At 40.7% G+C, this 15,559-nt stretch overlaps 1 protein-coding gene across 3 annotated transcripts in view; it reads left to right on the top strand.

Moving 5' to 3' along the window:
- The window catches only part of elovl4a (ELOVL fatty acid elongase 4a), a 70,256-nt gene that overhangs the window by 40,179 nt on the left and 14,518 nt on the right, over nt 1-15,559 (top strand). For all 3 annotated transcript variants that reach the window (XM_078212447.1, XM_078212445.1, XM_078212446.1), the window contains exons 3-6: nt 2,819-3,006; nt 7,341-7,421; nt 9,274-9,445; nt 13,211-13,338. In XM_078212447.1, the coding sequence (XP_078068573.1) occupies nt 2,819-3,006; nt 7,341-7,421; nt 9,274-9,445; nt 13,211-13,338 (569 nt within the window). The remainder of the gene's footprint in view (nt 1-2,818; nt 3,007-7,340; nt 7,422-9,273; nt 9,446-13,210; nt 13,339-15,559) is intronic.

The raw sequence follows: 15,559 nt of genomic DNA, 5'->3' as shown, positions 1-15,559 counted from the left end.
AAAGTGAGGAGGTGTGGGATAGAGGGAAAGTTGGCCGATTGGATAGGTAACTGGCTGTCTGACCGAAGACAGAGGGTGGTGGTCGATGGAAAATTTTCGGATTGGAGGCAGGTTGCTAGCGGTGTGCCGCAGGGATCAGTGCTTGGTCCTCTGCTCTTTGTGATTTTTATTAATGACTTAGAGGAGGAGGCTGAAGGGTGGATCAGTAAACTTGCTGATGACACCAAGATTGGTGGAGTAGTGGATGAGGTGGAGGACTGTTGTAGGCTGCAAAGAGACATAGATAGGATGCAAAGCTGGGCTGAAAAATGGCAAATGGAGTTTAACCCTGATAAATGTGAGGTGATTCATTTTGGTAGGACAAATTTAAATGTGGATTACAGGGTCAAAGGTAGGGTTCTGAAGACTGTGGAGGAACAGAGAGATCTTGGGGTCCATATCCACAGATCTCTAAAGGTTGCCAGTCAAGTGGATAGAGCTGTGAAGAAGGCCTATAGTGTGTTAGCTTTTATTAACAGGGGGTTGGAGTTTAAGAGCCGTGGGGTTATGCTGCAACTGTACAGGACCTTGGTGAGACCACATTTGGAATATTGTGTGCAGTTCTGGTCACCTCACTATAAGAAGGATGTGGAAGCGCTGGAAAGAGTGCAGAGGAGATTTACCAGGATGCTGCCTGGTTTGGAGGGTAGGTCATATGAGGAAAGGTTGAGGGAGCTAGGGCTGTTCTCTCTGGAGCGGAGGAGGCTGAGGGGAGACTTAATAGAGGTGTATAAAATGATGAAGGGGATAGATAGAGTGAACGTTCAAAGACTATTTCCTCGGGTGGATGGAGCTATTACAAGGGGGCATAACTATAGGGTTCGTGGTGGGAGATACAGGACGGATATCAGAGGTAGGTTCTTTACGCAGAGAGTGGTTGGGGTGTGGAATGGACTGCCTGCAGTGATAGTGGAGTCAGACACTTTAGAAACATTTAAGCGGTTATTGGATAGGCACATGGAGCACACCAGGATGATAGGGAGTGGGATAGCTTGATCTTGGTTTCAGATAAAGCTCGGCACAACATCGTGGGCCGAAGGGCCTGTTCTGTGCTGTACTGTTCTATGTTCTATGTACCCCCTCTCCTCAACGAAGACTTGATTTCATTAACACCTCTTCACAGTACCGGCTGTTCCAGAGATGTACCATCTGGTGTATATTGACCTGCAGACATCTGGATCAAGAATTGTTCTTCCTTTTTAAGTATAGGTTACCACAGCATGAAACTGTCAGATTCTTCAAAGCCACCCCAGGAGTCAACTGCCACATCAGACAACCTTCAGTGCACACCTATAGAACATAGAACAGTACAGCACAGAACGGGCCCTTCAGCCCACGATGTTGTGCCGAGCTTTATCTGAAACCAAGATCAAGCTATCCCACTCCCTATCATCCTGGTGTGCTCCATGTGCCTATCCAATAACCGCTTAAATGTTCCTAAAGTGTCTGACTCCACTATCACTGCAGGCAGTCCATTCCACACCCCAACCACTCTCTGCGTAAAGAACCTACCTCTGATATCCTTCCTGTATCTCCCACCACGAACCCTATAGTTATGCTCCCTTGTAATAGCTCCATCCACCCGAGGAAATAGTCTTTGAACATTCACTCTATCCCCTTCATCATTTTATAAACCTCTATTAAGTCTCCCCTCAGCCTCCTCCGCTCCAGAGAGAACAGCCCTAGCTCCCTCAACCTTTCCTCATAAGACCTACCCTCCAAACCAGGCAGCATCCTGGTAAATCTCCTCTGCACTCTTTCCAGCGCCTACACGTCCTTCTTATAGTGAGGTGACCAGAACTGCACACAATATTCCAAATGTGGTCTCACCAAGGTCCTGAACAGTTGCAGCATAACCCCACGGCTCTTAAACTCCAACCCCCTGTTAATAAAAGCTAACACACTATAGGCCTTCTTCACAGCTCTATCCACTTGAGTGGCAACCTTTAGAGATCTGTGGATATGGACCCCAAGATCTCTCTGTTCCTCCACAGTCTTCAGAACCCTACCTTTGACCATGTAATCCACATTTAAATTAGTCCTACCAAAATGAATCACCTATGAAGCATCTTTATATTTTTCCTTTGGAGCAGGGGCACCAGCTGGACAGTATGCACATTTAAATTACATTTGTAATTTTTCATTGCTTTCTGAATGGTTTTTATTCATGTGTATCCAAGAAAAATGAAACGAGATTGTGGATCTGCCAGTGGTGCTATCTGTAAGTGCAGCATGAAGGAAGTTGGAGACATCCACAGTTCAAAACTGTAAGGGGTATAATGGCCGCTGTGTGCTGAGAGGGCCATTTGAATTGTATGAAGCTACAGAACAGTTTAAGAGAGAGAACAATTAAAACTGCTTCAATAATGAAAGCAAATTACTGCAGATGCTGGAATCTGAAACAGAAAATGCTGGAAAAATCTCAGCAGTCTGACAGCATTTGTGGAGAGAGAACAGAGCTAATATATCAAGTCTTGATAATTCTTCATCAGAGTTTTCGCTAAAACTGCTTCTCTGTTGATATTGGTTCCAAGACCAGTAGACCAGCAGCTGTGCTATTCCATGACTCCTGGTTCCCTTCTCCCAAAACTAGTTTTGTTGACCATATGCCGTTGGAATAATGGAACGAAGTTTAGCAACCCAAACTTAAGAAGTTTTATAGGTGATGATTTTCTGAACTCTGAATTAAATAATACTAATATAATAGCAGTTTGATTTGAAAGCTGAATTATTTGCTATATTTTAAAAATGAAAACACATTGCTTCATTATTTTAACAGACAAACGGGTGGAAAACTGGACTTTGATGCAGTCTCCCCTGCCTACATTGGCAGTAAGCAGCCTTTACCTACTCTTTGTGTGGCTGGGTCCAAAATGGATGAAGAACAGGGAGCCTTTTCAGCTACGATCTCTGCTTATTTTCTACAACTTTGGAATGGTTATACTAAATTTCTACATCTTTAAAGAGGTTAGCCTATCTTAACCATATACTCTGTTGGGGTTGCTCTTTCCGCTTCTTCCAGAAGTTTATGTTATTTATGTAAATGTTAAAATTTTAATTGGAGAAAACATTCTGTATTAGCTACAGAACACAAAAAGGCCATTGGGTCTAATGTCTATGCCGGTGTTTATATATCACTATCTGCTTCCTTCTTACATCATCCTGCTCTATCAATGTATTGTCCTTGCCCTTTCTCCCTCATGTATGTATCTAGATTCCCCTCAAATTCATCTATGCTTTAAGCCACAATTATTTATTGTGGGGCAGCACGGTGGCACAGTGGTTAGCACTGCTGCCTCACAGTGCCAGGGACCCGAGTTCAATTCCAGCCTCGGGTCATTGTCTGTGTGGAGTTTGTACATTCTCCCTGTGTCTGCGTGGGTTTCCTCCGAGTGCTTTGGTTTCCTCCCACAGTCCAAAGATGTGCGGGATAGGTTGATTGGCCTTGCTAAATTGACCCTAGTGTCGGGGGATTAGCAGGATAAATGTGTGGGGTTATGGAAATAGGGCCTGGGGGGATTGTGGTCGGTGCAGACTCGATGGGCCGAACGGCCTCCTTCTGCATTGTAGGAATTCTATGGTCTACTCTATTCTAACCATTCTCTGGCTAAAGAGGTTTCTCCTGAATTCCTATTGGATTTGATAGTGACTGTCTTATAGTAATGGCCCCTAATTTTGGGCTTCACCACAAGTGGTAACATTCTCTACGTTTACGTTAGTGAACCACTTCATAATTTTAAAGACCTCTATCAGGTCACCTTTTAGTCTTCTCTTTGGTAAAAAAGTGAGCTATAGCCTGTTCAATCTGTTGGAATTCAGAGCATACAGCATTTGGATCTCAAGGTAATGAATTGCCAATCTTGGCAGCATTTCCATATGGAGATGTTACGTGAAAACTGGAAAGATTGAAAGGATAGATTAATTGCAAAGTTCCTGAGAAGTAGATGGGCACTGCAGCAGAAGCTGAATATCTATTCTGTCTGTTTTTACTTTGGTACATAAATGACAGAGGAAAAATCAATAAGTTACCCCCAAAATTTTCTAATGACATCTTTTCTGCTTGACACCTGATGAAAGTTGGCTCAAGCTGTGTTGCAGCAAAACAGATGGCCTATTTGGTCATTTACCTCATTATCATTTACCTCGGTGTCCATATTGGCTGGAACATTTCTCTGCATTACAATTGTGACTGTACTTCAAAAGTGCTTTATTGACTGCAGTGCACTTAGCTTTTACAACCTCTGAATAGACAAAGTTCTTTCCTTCCCACTCTTTCCCTTCTTTCATTCCTCCAACTGTGTAATTCAGGGCACTATAAGAAGGAATTAACCTTCTTTAGGTTCCCCTCAAATTCATCTATGCTTTAAGCCTCAATTATTTATTGTGGGGCAGCACGGTGGCACAGTGGTTAGCACTGCTGCCTCACAGTGCCAGGGACCCGAGTTCAATTCCAGCCTCGGGTCATTGTCTGTGTGGAGTTTGTACATTCTCCCTGTGTCTGCGTGGGTTTCCTCCGAGTGCTTTGGTTTCCTCCCACAGTCCAAAGATGTGCGGGATAGGTTGATTGGCCTTGCTAAATTGACCCTAGTGTCAGGGGATTAGCAGGATAAATGTGTGGGGTTATGGGAAATTAAGTTGACCAGGCTGTTCTTGCCCGCCCATTTACCTAGAAGATAGCAGATTATCCTCACATTCAAAAACGTAGGCTGCCAGTACAAGCTGAAGAATGATCACCAGCACTAAGTAGCCTCCAAATCCGATGTTTCATGAGTGACTCCTGTTTGTCTAATAACAAATAAGAAAATATATAAGTTCGTATGTAAATTTAGAAGTAAGAGAGACTTGCATTTCCATAGCATCTTTCACAGTCTCAGGGCATCTTATAGCGCTTTAACAGCCAATGAAGTACTTTTGAACTGCAGTCATTGTTGTAAATTAGGAAATGCAAAATGATTGCTGACACTAAATTTTGATGATCTAAAGGTATTTCTAGCGAATTACAAGATCTTCTATTTATTTCCTTTATTATATGTTGTTGAAATTTGCAAGTGAGAAGCAGATATCCAGCAAAATTCTTGTGAAAGAATCACAGCCACATTACTATCGATGCTTATTTAATTGAGATCTTGCGCTATTCCTCTAAAAGTTGAACTGGAGCAGGTTGATTGGAAACACATTTTGGTGGATAAAACAGTGAATGAAAAATGGGAGACTTTCAAAGGAGAGATCTATAGGGTGCAAGCGAGGTACCTACCCATGAGAAATAAATACGGGGTATCCAAAATTAGGGTACCCTGGATGACTAAGGATATTGATGAGAAAGTAAGGAAGAGAAAAGAGGCATATGATGCATGCCGGAATAACAATAGCAATAGAAATCAGGAAGAGTATCTCAAATGCAGGAGAGAGGCTAAGGCTGGAATAAAGAAGGCTAAGAGGAAGAATGAGGAAAGGATGGCAGGCTGCACTAAAACAAATAGTAAAATGTTCTTCAGATATATTAATGGTAAAAGATTAGTGAAGAATAGAATGGAGCCCATAAGGGACAAGCAGGGTAAACTGCTCACTGAAGCCGAGGGTATGGCAGAGGTACTAAATGAATACTTTGTTGCTGTGTTTACCAAATTAGAAGATGGTGACAAAAGCTCAGTTGAAAATATGGGCGTCGAGCACCTGAACAGTAAAGAAGAGGTGCTAATAAGGCTGGCAGCTCTCCAGGTGGAGAAGTCGCCAGGCTTGGATGGGACATATCCTAGATTACTGGGAGAGGTAAGGGAGCAAATTGTGGAGCAGTTGACAGAAATTTTCCAGGCCTCTCTGAACACAGGATTAGTCCCAAGGGGCTGGAGGATTGCAAATGTGATATTGTTGATAAAGAGCAAAGGATAACCTGGGAAACTACAGACCTGTCAGCTTGATATCAATAACGGGAAAAGTTATGGAGGCCATAATACAGGATAAGATATTTGCTTCGAGAAAAATAAGTTAACACTAGACTGTCAACGTGGCTTTGTCTAGGGCAGGTCATGTCTGACAAATTGAACTGAGTTCTTTGACAAGGTGACACAGGCAGTGGATGAGGGTAATGCTGTGGATGTTGTATTTTTGGACTTTCAGAAAGCATTTGATATGGTGCCACGTGGCAGGTTGGTTATCAAATTAGAAATGTTTGTGATTGATGGATCCTTGGCAGCATGGATTAGAAGTTGGCTCAGGGATAGGAAACAGAGGGTTGGTAATAGATGGGCATTTCTCAGACTGGAGGCAAGTTGAAAGTGGTGTTCCCCAGGGATCAGTGTTGGCACCTTTGTTTTTTCTGATTTATATAAATGATTTAGGGAGAATAGTGAATTGTAAGGATGATGCTGAGGAGCTTCAGGGCCATTGACTGTTGGCCAAATGGACAGACATCTGGCAGATGAATTTTAGTGCAGTGAAATGTGAGGTAATGCATTCTGGTAAAAGAAACATGGGTAAAAATACAGGCTGAGGGGAGTGTAGGAGCAGAGGGACCTCGAGTTCTAGTACATAATTCTCTGAAGGTGGCCAGGCAAGTTGAAACAGTTGTTAAGAAGGCTTATAGGATCCTTGGGTTTATAAATTGAGGCATGGAGTATAAAAGCAAGGAAGCGATGCTACACCTCTACAAGTCATTGGTCAGACTACATTTGGGATATTGTGTTCAGTTCTGAGCACTTTATTTAAGGAAGGATGTTAAAGCCCTAGAGAGAGTGCAAAGGAGATTTACTAGAATTATACCAGGAATGAGGAATTTTAGATACAAGGAAAGATTACAGAAATTGGGCTTATTCTCCTTGGAGCAGTGAAAATTAAGAGGTGACTTTATTAAGGTGTTCAAAATTATTATCAATTTTGACAGAGTAAAGAAGGATACTTTGTTTCCACTAGTTGGTACGTGAGTGACTAGGGGATCACAATTTCAAGATGGTCAGCAGGAGAGCTAGGAGTGAGATGAGGAGAAACGTCTTTACTCGGAGAGTTGTTGGGATTTGGAATGTGCTGCCTGGGAGAGTGATGAAGGCAGATTCCATAGTCGGTTTCAAAAGAGAGCTGGATTCATATTTGAAAGTGATCTTTTTAGAGAGCTACAGAGATAAGGCTGGTGAATGGCTGGGTAGCTCTTTTGGGAGCAGGTGCAGACTTGCTGGGCCTGTAAAATTCTATGATGCTATGAAATGGAAATTTATACAGTTTTTCAACCACAGACTTAAAATAATGTTGCAGTCTGTTCTTTTTGTTCAACTGTACCATCACTTATGATGATTTATTATTCTTTACAGCTCTTCTTTGCAGCAAGAGCAGCAGGATACAGTTATATTTGCCAGACTGTGAACTACACTGATGATGTCAATGAAGTGCGGGTAAGTACTTTCCTTAGTTGTGCAATTCCTGAGAACTAACACTTAAAATTTTAATAGACAAGTAATGGGCAGGAACATTCTCATATCTTAACTTGTATTTAAGATGTGGAGGCAGATGCATAGTGGGACTGTCGCTGGACTAGTTATCCAGAGACCCACAGTAATGCTCTAGGGCCCTGGATTCAAATCCCACCTCAGCAGATGGTGAAATTTGAATTCAATAAAATCTGGAATTACAAATCTAATGATGACCATAAAACCATTATCGATTGTTGTAAAAACCTGTCAGGTTCACTAATGTCTTTTAGGGAAGGAAATTTGGCCTACATGTGACTCTGGACCCACTATAATGTGGTCGATCTTAAATGGCATAGAAAGTAGCAAGCCACTCAGTTCAAGGCCCCAGCCAGTGATGTCCACATCCCCTGAATAAATAATTGTTAAAAATTTAAGATAAATGCATGTATTCTCTATTCCAGCATCCTCTATGTCCTGGACAGAAAAATGCCACATGCACAAAGGGAAAAGTCTTTTACGATGCTTTAATGCCCATGTGCCTTCATCCACATAATTTTGCTTTCCAATACTGCTAAACGTATAATTTCCCTCTGGTGATGTTTCATTTCCTTCATTGCAATGCACAGTGTCAAATAGTATCCTTCTGTCATCCCCATGGTAAAGTGTGTTTCGGTTTTGAGAGAGATCATCAAGAATCATTTGGAAGGAAAGGATTTAAGATTAGGTTTGGGGGGGGGGGGCAGGGAGGGGAGAGATATTTAGTCTTTAAATAGAAATGATTTTTGTTTCCAGGAAATGTGTGTGCCATAGTGTTGCTTGTAATAAGCTACAAAATACACCCTGCGCGAAATCTTACCAGAAAATGGCAGTGTATTTCCGGTGAGAAAACTAGCATGTCTCTCTTCAGAGAAACCGATTCATTTTCTCTCCAGATCTTACAACAGTCTGCCAAAAAAATATCAAGGGAGCATGTTTCACGCCATCATACAGGGGGGCAGGGCCTTAAAACCCCACTTTATGGGGCACCCCGATCGGAACCTGAGTAAACCTCCATTCCATCATGGACGTCTCAGGGGCTCCCCTCCCCCGATCAGAGTCGGCACTTCCCTACACCACCCCATCCCCGATCATCGGCCATCATCCCCATCTTTTGCTCAAAATCACCTCCTCTGATATGTAACCCAACTTCATGTTGTCTAGCCATTCTTCTGTTCCTCCCTTCCTTCCTTTGTTTTTGTTAAAAGCTTTTTGATATGTAACAATCATAGTATTGGAATGATGATTCATTTAAAAAAATTAATTCTTGGTATGTGGGTGTTGTTCGAAGGGATTCCTCATCCCTTATTGCCCTTAGAAGGTGCTTATTGAACTGCTTGCTAGGACATTTTAGAGGACAGTTAAAAGTTAACCACTTTGGTATGGATCTAGGTTTACAGAAAGAATAGACCAGGTAGGAATGGCAGGTTTCATTCTCTAAAGGACGTTAGCAAACTAGTTGGGTTTTTCCAACATAGTTTCTTGCGCTTCCACTGATAGCAACTTTTTTGGAGTGTCACTCAAACTTTTTGCCTCTTTCAAACATTAGCCATTTTGTTATGCATGAAGGAAAACTAGAGATGGGCAATAAATATTGGCCTAGCCAGCGACACCCACATCCCACAAATGAATTTTTAAAAATTTCAAGCAACCGTTTTGGTTCAGATTTCCAGTTTTTGCCATTTTTATTTTACAATTTTGTAAAATTATTATTTTAGAAATGTACTTGTTAAATTCATATTTTTCTTTAATTGTTGAAATAGTTTTATTCATTACAATGTTTTCTTGTTAATCACAGATAGCTTCGGCCTTGTGGTGGTATTATGTTTCAAAAGGGATTGAATATTTGGACACAGCATTTTTTATATTGAGGAAGAAATTTAACCAGGTCAGCTTTCTGCACGTATATCATCACTTCACAATGTTTACCCTCTGGTGGATCGGAATCAAATGGGTAGCAGGAGGGCAATGTGAGTACAAAAGGAGAATTGCCTGATATAATCATAGACATCTGATTATCAGGGGAACTAAATGTATATCAAAATCAAGTTGCAAAACGAAAAGAAGTGCTGAGTAATTAAGCAATCGTGTAGTCTATGTAGTCTATAGAGGTCTATATCTCTATGGTAGCACATTTCAAATTATGGGTCTGTCTTGAAGTCATGATGAAATGTAAGTAAGTTAGAGACATGATAAATTAGTACAAAAGAGGAAAATATAAAGTACTGCATATATTTGCATAAAATGCTGCAATACTACATTTATATATATTTGTTTCATTTATAGTTGGCTGTAGAACATAATCTCACAAGGCGCAAATGTTTTAAGGTGTTCCAGCTTTTATGATTGGGAGGTATTTTCCGCTCTTGTGATTAGGTGTCAGTTACAACATGGGAAAATCTTTGAGTATCTATCTGAATGTGTGATTGCCCAAAATTCTACTTCCAATTTGTTTAGTTTAAAGCGTCAATGTCGAAAGAGAAAAATCTTTCCAGTGCATACCAATTATAATAGCCCAGATTTTGCAGTCAGCGGCAAAGCAATGGCACTTACTGATGATCTTAAAGAAAGTTGTCTACAAAGATCTAGCGATCATTATGGCGTGGATTTGCCTTATCTCAATGTTAGTTTAAATTAGACACTAAGTCAAGCAGATCACCAGACATCCAGCAACATGATTTCATCAAAGAGGGTAAGCAGTCAGTCACATTGAGGAATTCTCATAGACAGCAAACCAGAAAGTAAAATTATTCTTTTTTAATAAACTTTACAGAGGGAAATAAAGATTCGCACATTGATATTAGAAGCTGAAATGTAATGAGCTTTTCAAAACATATATTAAAAATTATGGAAGGTTTATCACCAAAATATTTGGCATTACACAAACGTAAAATTAATTTTCCAAGCCAGAGAGGCTGTTCAGATTAGTTCTGCCAAAGTTACTTGCATCTCAAAAGCAAAGCCTAACTTTTTCAGATGTTTTAATAGTTTATTACAACATAAAATGAAAAGTTCTAGTCAGTTCTCTGATTTCTAAAGATTGCTGCACAGCATGTGGAAGAGTAGCAAATTACTGCTTTAAAAGTAGCAACTCTTTTATTTCTGTGTATAACTGCACACGTTGCTGTCATCATAACTTCAAAATTAGGGTCAATAACTGCAATTTTATGAGGATATTTAACCTTATTCGCTGGGAGCCTTTAAACAGATCAAGAAAACAGTTCATGCTGTTGTGATATATCATTGTTTATGCTTGTCAATTAGTCTTATAGTTATTGAGGGAAATCCTGAGAAATGTAAAGGTAGGCAATTTAATGTTCTTTGATATCTCATCATACTTGGCATTCAAATCAGTTATATCAAAATAAATTGAATTAAAGTAGGTTAGGTAGAATTGCAGGTTACTGCACAAGAGTGGCAAACATTTTGTCATCTTTCAAAACAAGGCCATAATGCATTAAAAACACATGACTTGTGTTGCAATGTTTATAAGCGAAAAAAAAGATGAATGAAGAGGCAAAGCATATGATTTGTATGTTATGGTACGCTATGATTAACATCATAAGTGGAATATAGATCCCACAGCTCCTCACCTAAGGTAGATTGAGATAATTGCCGAAACCTCTGACCTTGTCCACAGCTCAGATTCTCTGGTGCCACTGCAGTGAATGAGTTTTGATGAGTGCCAAATTCTCCATTTTTGCTGGCAGCGGGACAGGAATGGATAAGATTGGCAAATCCTGCCCTTCATTAACTTTTGTGGTCAAATTAGAGATGAACTCTTAGAATTCATCCTTCCTTAGTGTAGCAAACTTTGACCTGGGAGCAGTACAGTAAGGAAAATATGTAATTTCTTTGGGTCTATGAAATCTAATTTTTTAAAGAGTGAAACAGACTGTAAAAGCTTGCATCAATTGTAATGTTTTGGATAATAAATAATACTGGTCTTTGAGTTGGTGACCCTTGACCTGAAACAATACCATCAGGAAGGGAATTTAAAAAGAAGCCATGCGTCTGGCAGACAGAAATGAGAGCGGTGAGAGGAGCTGAAGGGTGAAAGCCCAGACGTAGAAACGGAAAGAGAAACATATTGAACTCTTGTGAGCAGAAGAAGAAAATCACACAGAAAGAGATCAGTTTTTCTGTTTGGCAGAACAGGAGACAGGAGCTTTTGGAGGAAATGTGAGATCTGGCTAAAAAAGCATTCAAAACCTGGAAAGCTGGGTGAAAAACTTTGAGGTTTTAAAGAACTGGGTTTTTCCCCAGAAGTGGCTGGACCATGGTGTTATTGGTTGGTCGGTTGAACTCTGGGAAACTACACCATAAGGATTGTCATGACCTGAGGGAGAGAAGGTTTGTAGATGTGTGCCTTGCTGATGGTAATCATTCTCATGAAACTTTGAGGTAAAAGTTGCTGTTGGAAAGGACTCCTGACCTGACCTACCTTGCATGAATAAAAGAACAGCATATTGTGGAACTGTATAGCTACATAGTGCCACATTGGTGTGGGGAGTGATGCAGGTGCTTGGCATTGTGACAAGGTAATTTTGTTGCATTAACTAGTAAAAATGCAATTTTTTTAAGTATCATTCGCCTGTTGGTTCATGTTTAATTTACATTGGTTCTGATTCATGTTAAAGTAAAAGTTACAAAATGTGAAATCATGTTGGCGATTTCTTTATTAGGGGTCATTCAATAAGTTTGGTGATTTTGGTTTACAGTTCTTTCGTGTGGCTCTTAAGTGTATAATGCTATGTTAATGCTCGATCTGTATTTAAAGTAATTTTGCAGGATAAGTAAGGAAAATTGGAACTCTTGAAATAGTGACCAGAGCCAAATTAGATCCTAATTGACAAAGTGCAGGAGTGCTCTCTACCCATCCAAATTCTGAGACTCTCTCGTTAACTTTCTACTGTGACTTAACCGAGTACCAATAACCTTTCTTCTGGTCTCACCAAACAACCTGAGTGCCTGGTATTCCAATTCCATCAACCAACCAATTGCTGTTTTCTGTACATATGTCAAGGGATTTTGTTGCTCTCCTCAGCCTGTGCATGATTCCCATTCTGAGTTAAAATCAGGCCTTGTGATTGCAGTTTATAAAGAGTCACTCTTGAGAATCTAGAGTATGAACTTGTGTGTAAGATTAGTGTAACTACTGTGAGGATATAAAAGCTGATCTCATTTTTAAATTGTGTAAGCAAATAGGCATCTTCGAAACAGAATTCTCAGGGATTGTTTCTCCCCTTTGTCCAGAGGGAACCCATTTATACATGTAGACTGAACTAATTCAATAATGAGAAAGATAATAGGAAGGCAGATGAAACTGAAATGTATCCTGTAATAAAAAGTAACTTTTAAAGTGAGGGACATTTCGCTTGAAACCTAATTTTGTAGAAATCTGAGTTTTAATTTACCCCCTTGGGGTTATTTAGCACTCTCCAATTTCTCAGATATAGATGATGTATTAAAACAATTATAGACACTAGGAAGGATGGAGTGAAGAGGGTCATTATTGCAAAAGTGTCAGTCAAACAAGAAAATATCAATAACTGAAGCTGTCTGAGCCATTAACTGGGGTGAATCACAAAATATTGAATATACTGTGAAAAGTCAAATATGATATACATTTTTCACAATTTGAAAAACTTTGAGATTATGAAAATATTAATTGCCAATTGTTAAACTTGAATGTATTTCTGTGACGTCAGTAACTTGTTCTTTTGCAATTTCAGCTTTTTTTGGAGCTCATATGAATGCTGTCATCCATGTTGTTATGTATCTATACTACGGATTAGCAGCTTGTGGTCCACAGTTCCAAAAATATCTCTGGTGGAAACGATATTTGACCATCTTACAACTGGTAAATTAAATCTTTAAAACCGTTTAAATCAGTTTTATTTTAATATACAAATTATTCAGATTACTTTAGGAAAATCTGGGTGTTGTAAACAACGTTTTTTTTTCACATTCTTCTCTGCAACTTGATTCAAATACATTTGGGAAAATCATTCTTTAGAACAAAGAAAATTATAGCACAGGAACAGGCCCTTCAGCCCTCCAAGCCTGCACCGACCATGCTGCCCGACTTAATTAAAACCCCCTACCCTTCCGGGGACCATATCCCTCTATTCCCATCCTATTCATGTATTTGTCAAGACGTCCCTTAAAAGTCACTACTGTATCCGCTTCCACCACCTCCCCCGGCAACGAGTTCCAGGCACTCACTATTTTCTGTGTAAAAAATCTGCCTCGTACATCTCCTTTAAACCTTGCCCCTTGCACCTTAAACCTGTGTCCCCTAGTAATTGACTCTTCCACCCTGGGAAAAAGCTTCTGACTATCCACTCTGTCCATGCCTCTCATAATCTTGTAGACTTCTATCAGGTCGCCCCTCAACCTCCATCGTTCCAGTGAGAACAAACCAAGTTTCTCCAACCTCTCCTCATAGCTAATGCCCTCCATACCAGGCAACATCCTGGTAAATCTTTTCTGTACTCTCTCCAAAGCTCCACATCCTTCTGGTAGTGTGGCGACCAGAATTGAACACTATATTCCAAGTGTGGCCTAACTAAGGTTCTATAAAGCTGCAACACGACTTGCCAATTTTTAGCTCAATGCCCCGGCCAATGAAGGCAAGCATGCCGTATACCTTCTTGACTACCTTCTCCACCTGCATTGCCACTTTCAGTGACCTGTGTATCTGTACACCCGATCCCTTTGCCTATCAATACTCTTAAGGGTTCTGCCATTTACTGTATATTTCCTATCTCTATTAGACCTTCAAAAATGTATTACCTCGCATTTGTCCGGATTAAACTCTATCTGCCATCTCTTTGCCCAAGTCTCCAACTGATCTATATGCTGCTGTATCCTCTGATGGTCTTCATCGCTATCTGCAAATCCACCAACCTTTGTGTCGTCCGCAAACTTAATAATCAAACCAGTTACATTTTCCTCCAAATCATTTATATATATATTACAAACAGCAAAGGTCCCAGCACTGATCCCTGAGGAATGCCACTTGTCACAGCTTTCCATTCAGAAACGCACCCTTCCACTGCTACCCTCTGTCTTTGACCGAGCCAGTTTTGTATCCACCTTGCTAGCTCACCTCTGATTCCACGCGACCTCACCTTCTGCACCAGTCTGCCATGAGGGACCTTGTCAAAGGCCTTACTGAAGTCCATGTAGACAACATCCACTGCCCTACCTTCATCAATCATCTTCGTCACTTCCTCGAAAAACTCGATCAAGTTCGTGAGACACGACCTCCCCTTCACAAAACCATGTTGCCTCTCACTAATACGTCCACTTATTTCCAAGTGGGAATAAATCCTGTCTCGAAGAATCCTCTCCAATAATTTCCCTACCACTGATGTAAGGCTCACCGACCTGCAATTACCTGGATTATTCTTGCCACTCTTCTTAAACAAAGGAACAACATTGGTAGTCTCCAATCCTCTAGGACCTCCCCTGTAGCCAGTGAGGATACAAAGATTTCTCTCAAGGCCCCAGCAATTTCCTCCCTTGCCTCTCTCAGTATTCTGGGGTATATCCCATCAGGCCCTGGGGACTTGTCTACCTTAATGTTTCTCAAGAACCCCAATACCACCTCCTTTTTGATCTCAACATGGCTCAAACTATCTACACATCCTTTCCCAGACTCATCATCCACCAAGTCCTTCTCTTTGGTGAATACTGACACAAAGTACTCATTTAATACCTCGCCCATTTCCTCTGGCTCCACGCATAGATTCCCTCCCTTGTCTTTGAGTGGGCCAGCCCTCTCCCTGGCTACCCTCTTGCTCTTTATATATGTATAAAAAGCCTTGGGATTTTCCTTAATCCTGCTGGCCAATGCTTTTTCATGACCCCTTTTAGCCCTCCTTACTCCTTGCTTGAGTTTCTTTCAGCTTTCCTTGTATTCTACACTTGCTTCGTGTGTTCCCAGCCTCCTAGCTTTGACAAATGCTTCCAATTTCCCTTTGACTAGGCTCACAATATCTCTTGTTATCCAAGGTTCCCAAAACTTGCCAGACTTATCCTTCATCTTACAGGAATGTGCCGGTCCTGATTCCCTA

The sequence above is a fragment of the Mustelus asterias genome, chromosome 5, assembly GCF_964213995.1.
Source record: "Mustelus asterias chromosome 5, sMusAst1.hap1.1, whole genome shotgun sequence".
Taxonomy (NCBI): domain Eukaryota; kingdom Metazoa; phylum Chordata; class Chondrichthyes; order Carcharhiniformes; family Triakidae; genus Mustelus; species Mustelus asterias.
Note: the sequence above shows the minus strand (reverse complement) of the source record. Positions and strands in the feature narration are given on the sequence as shown.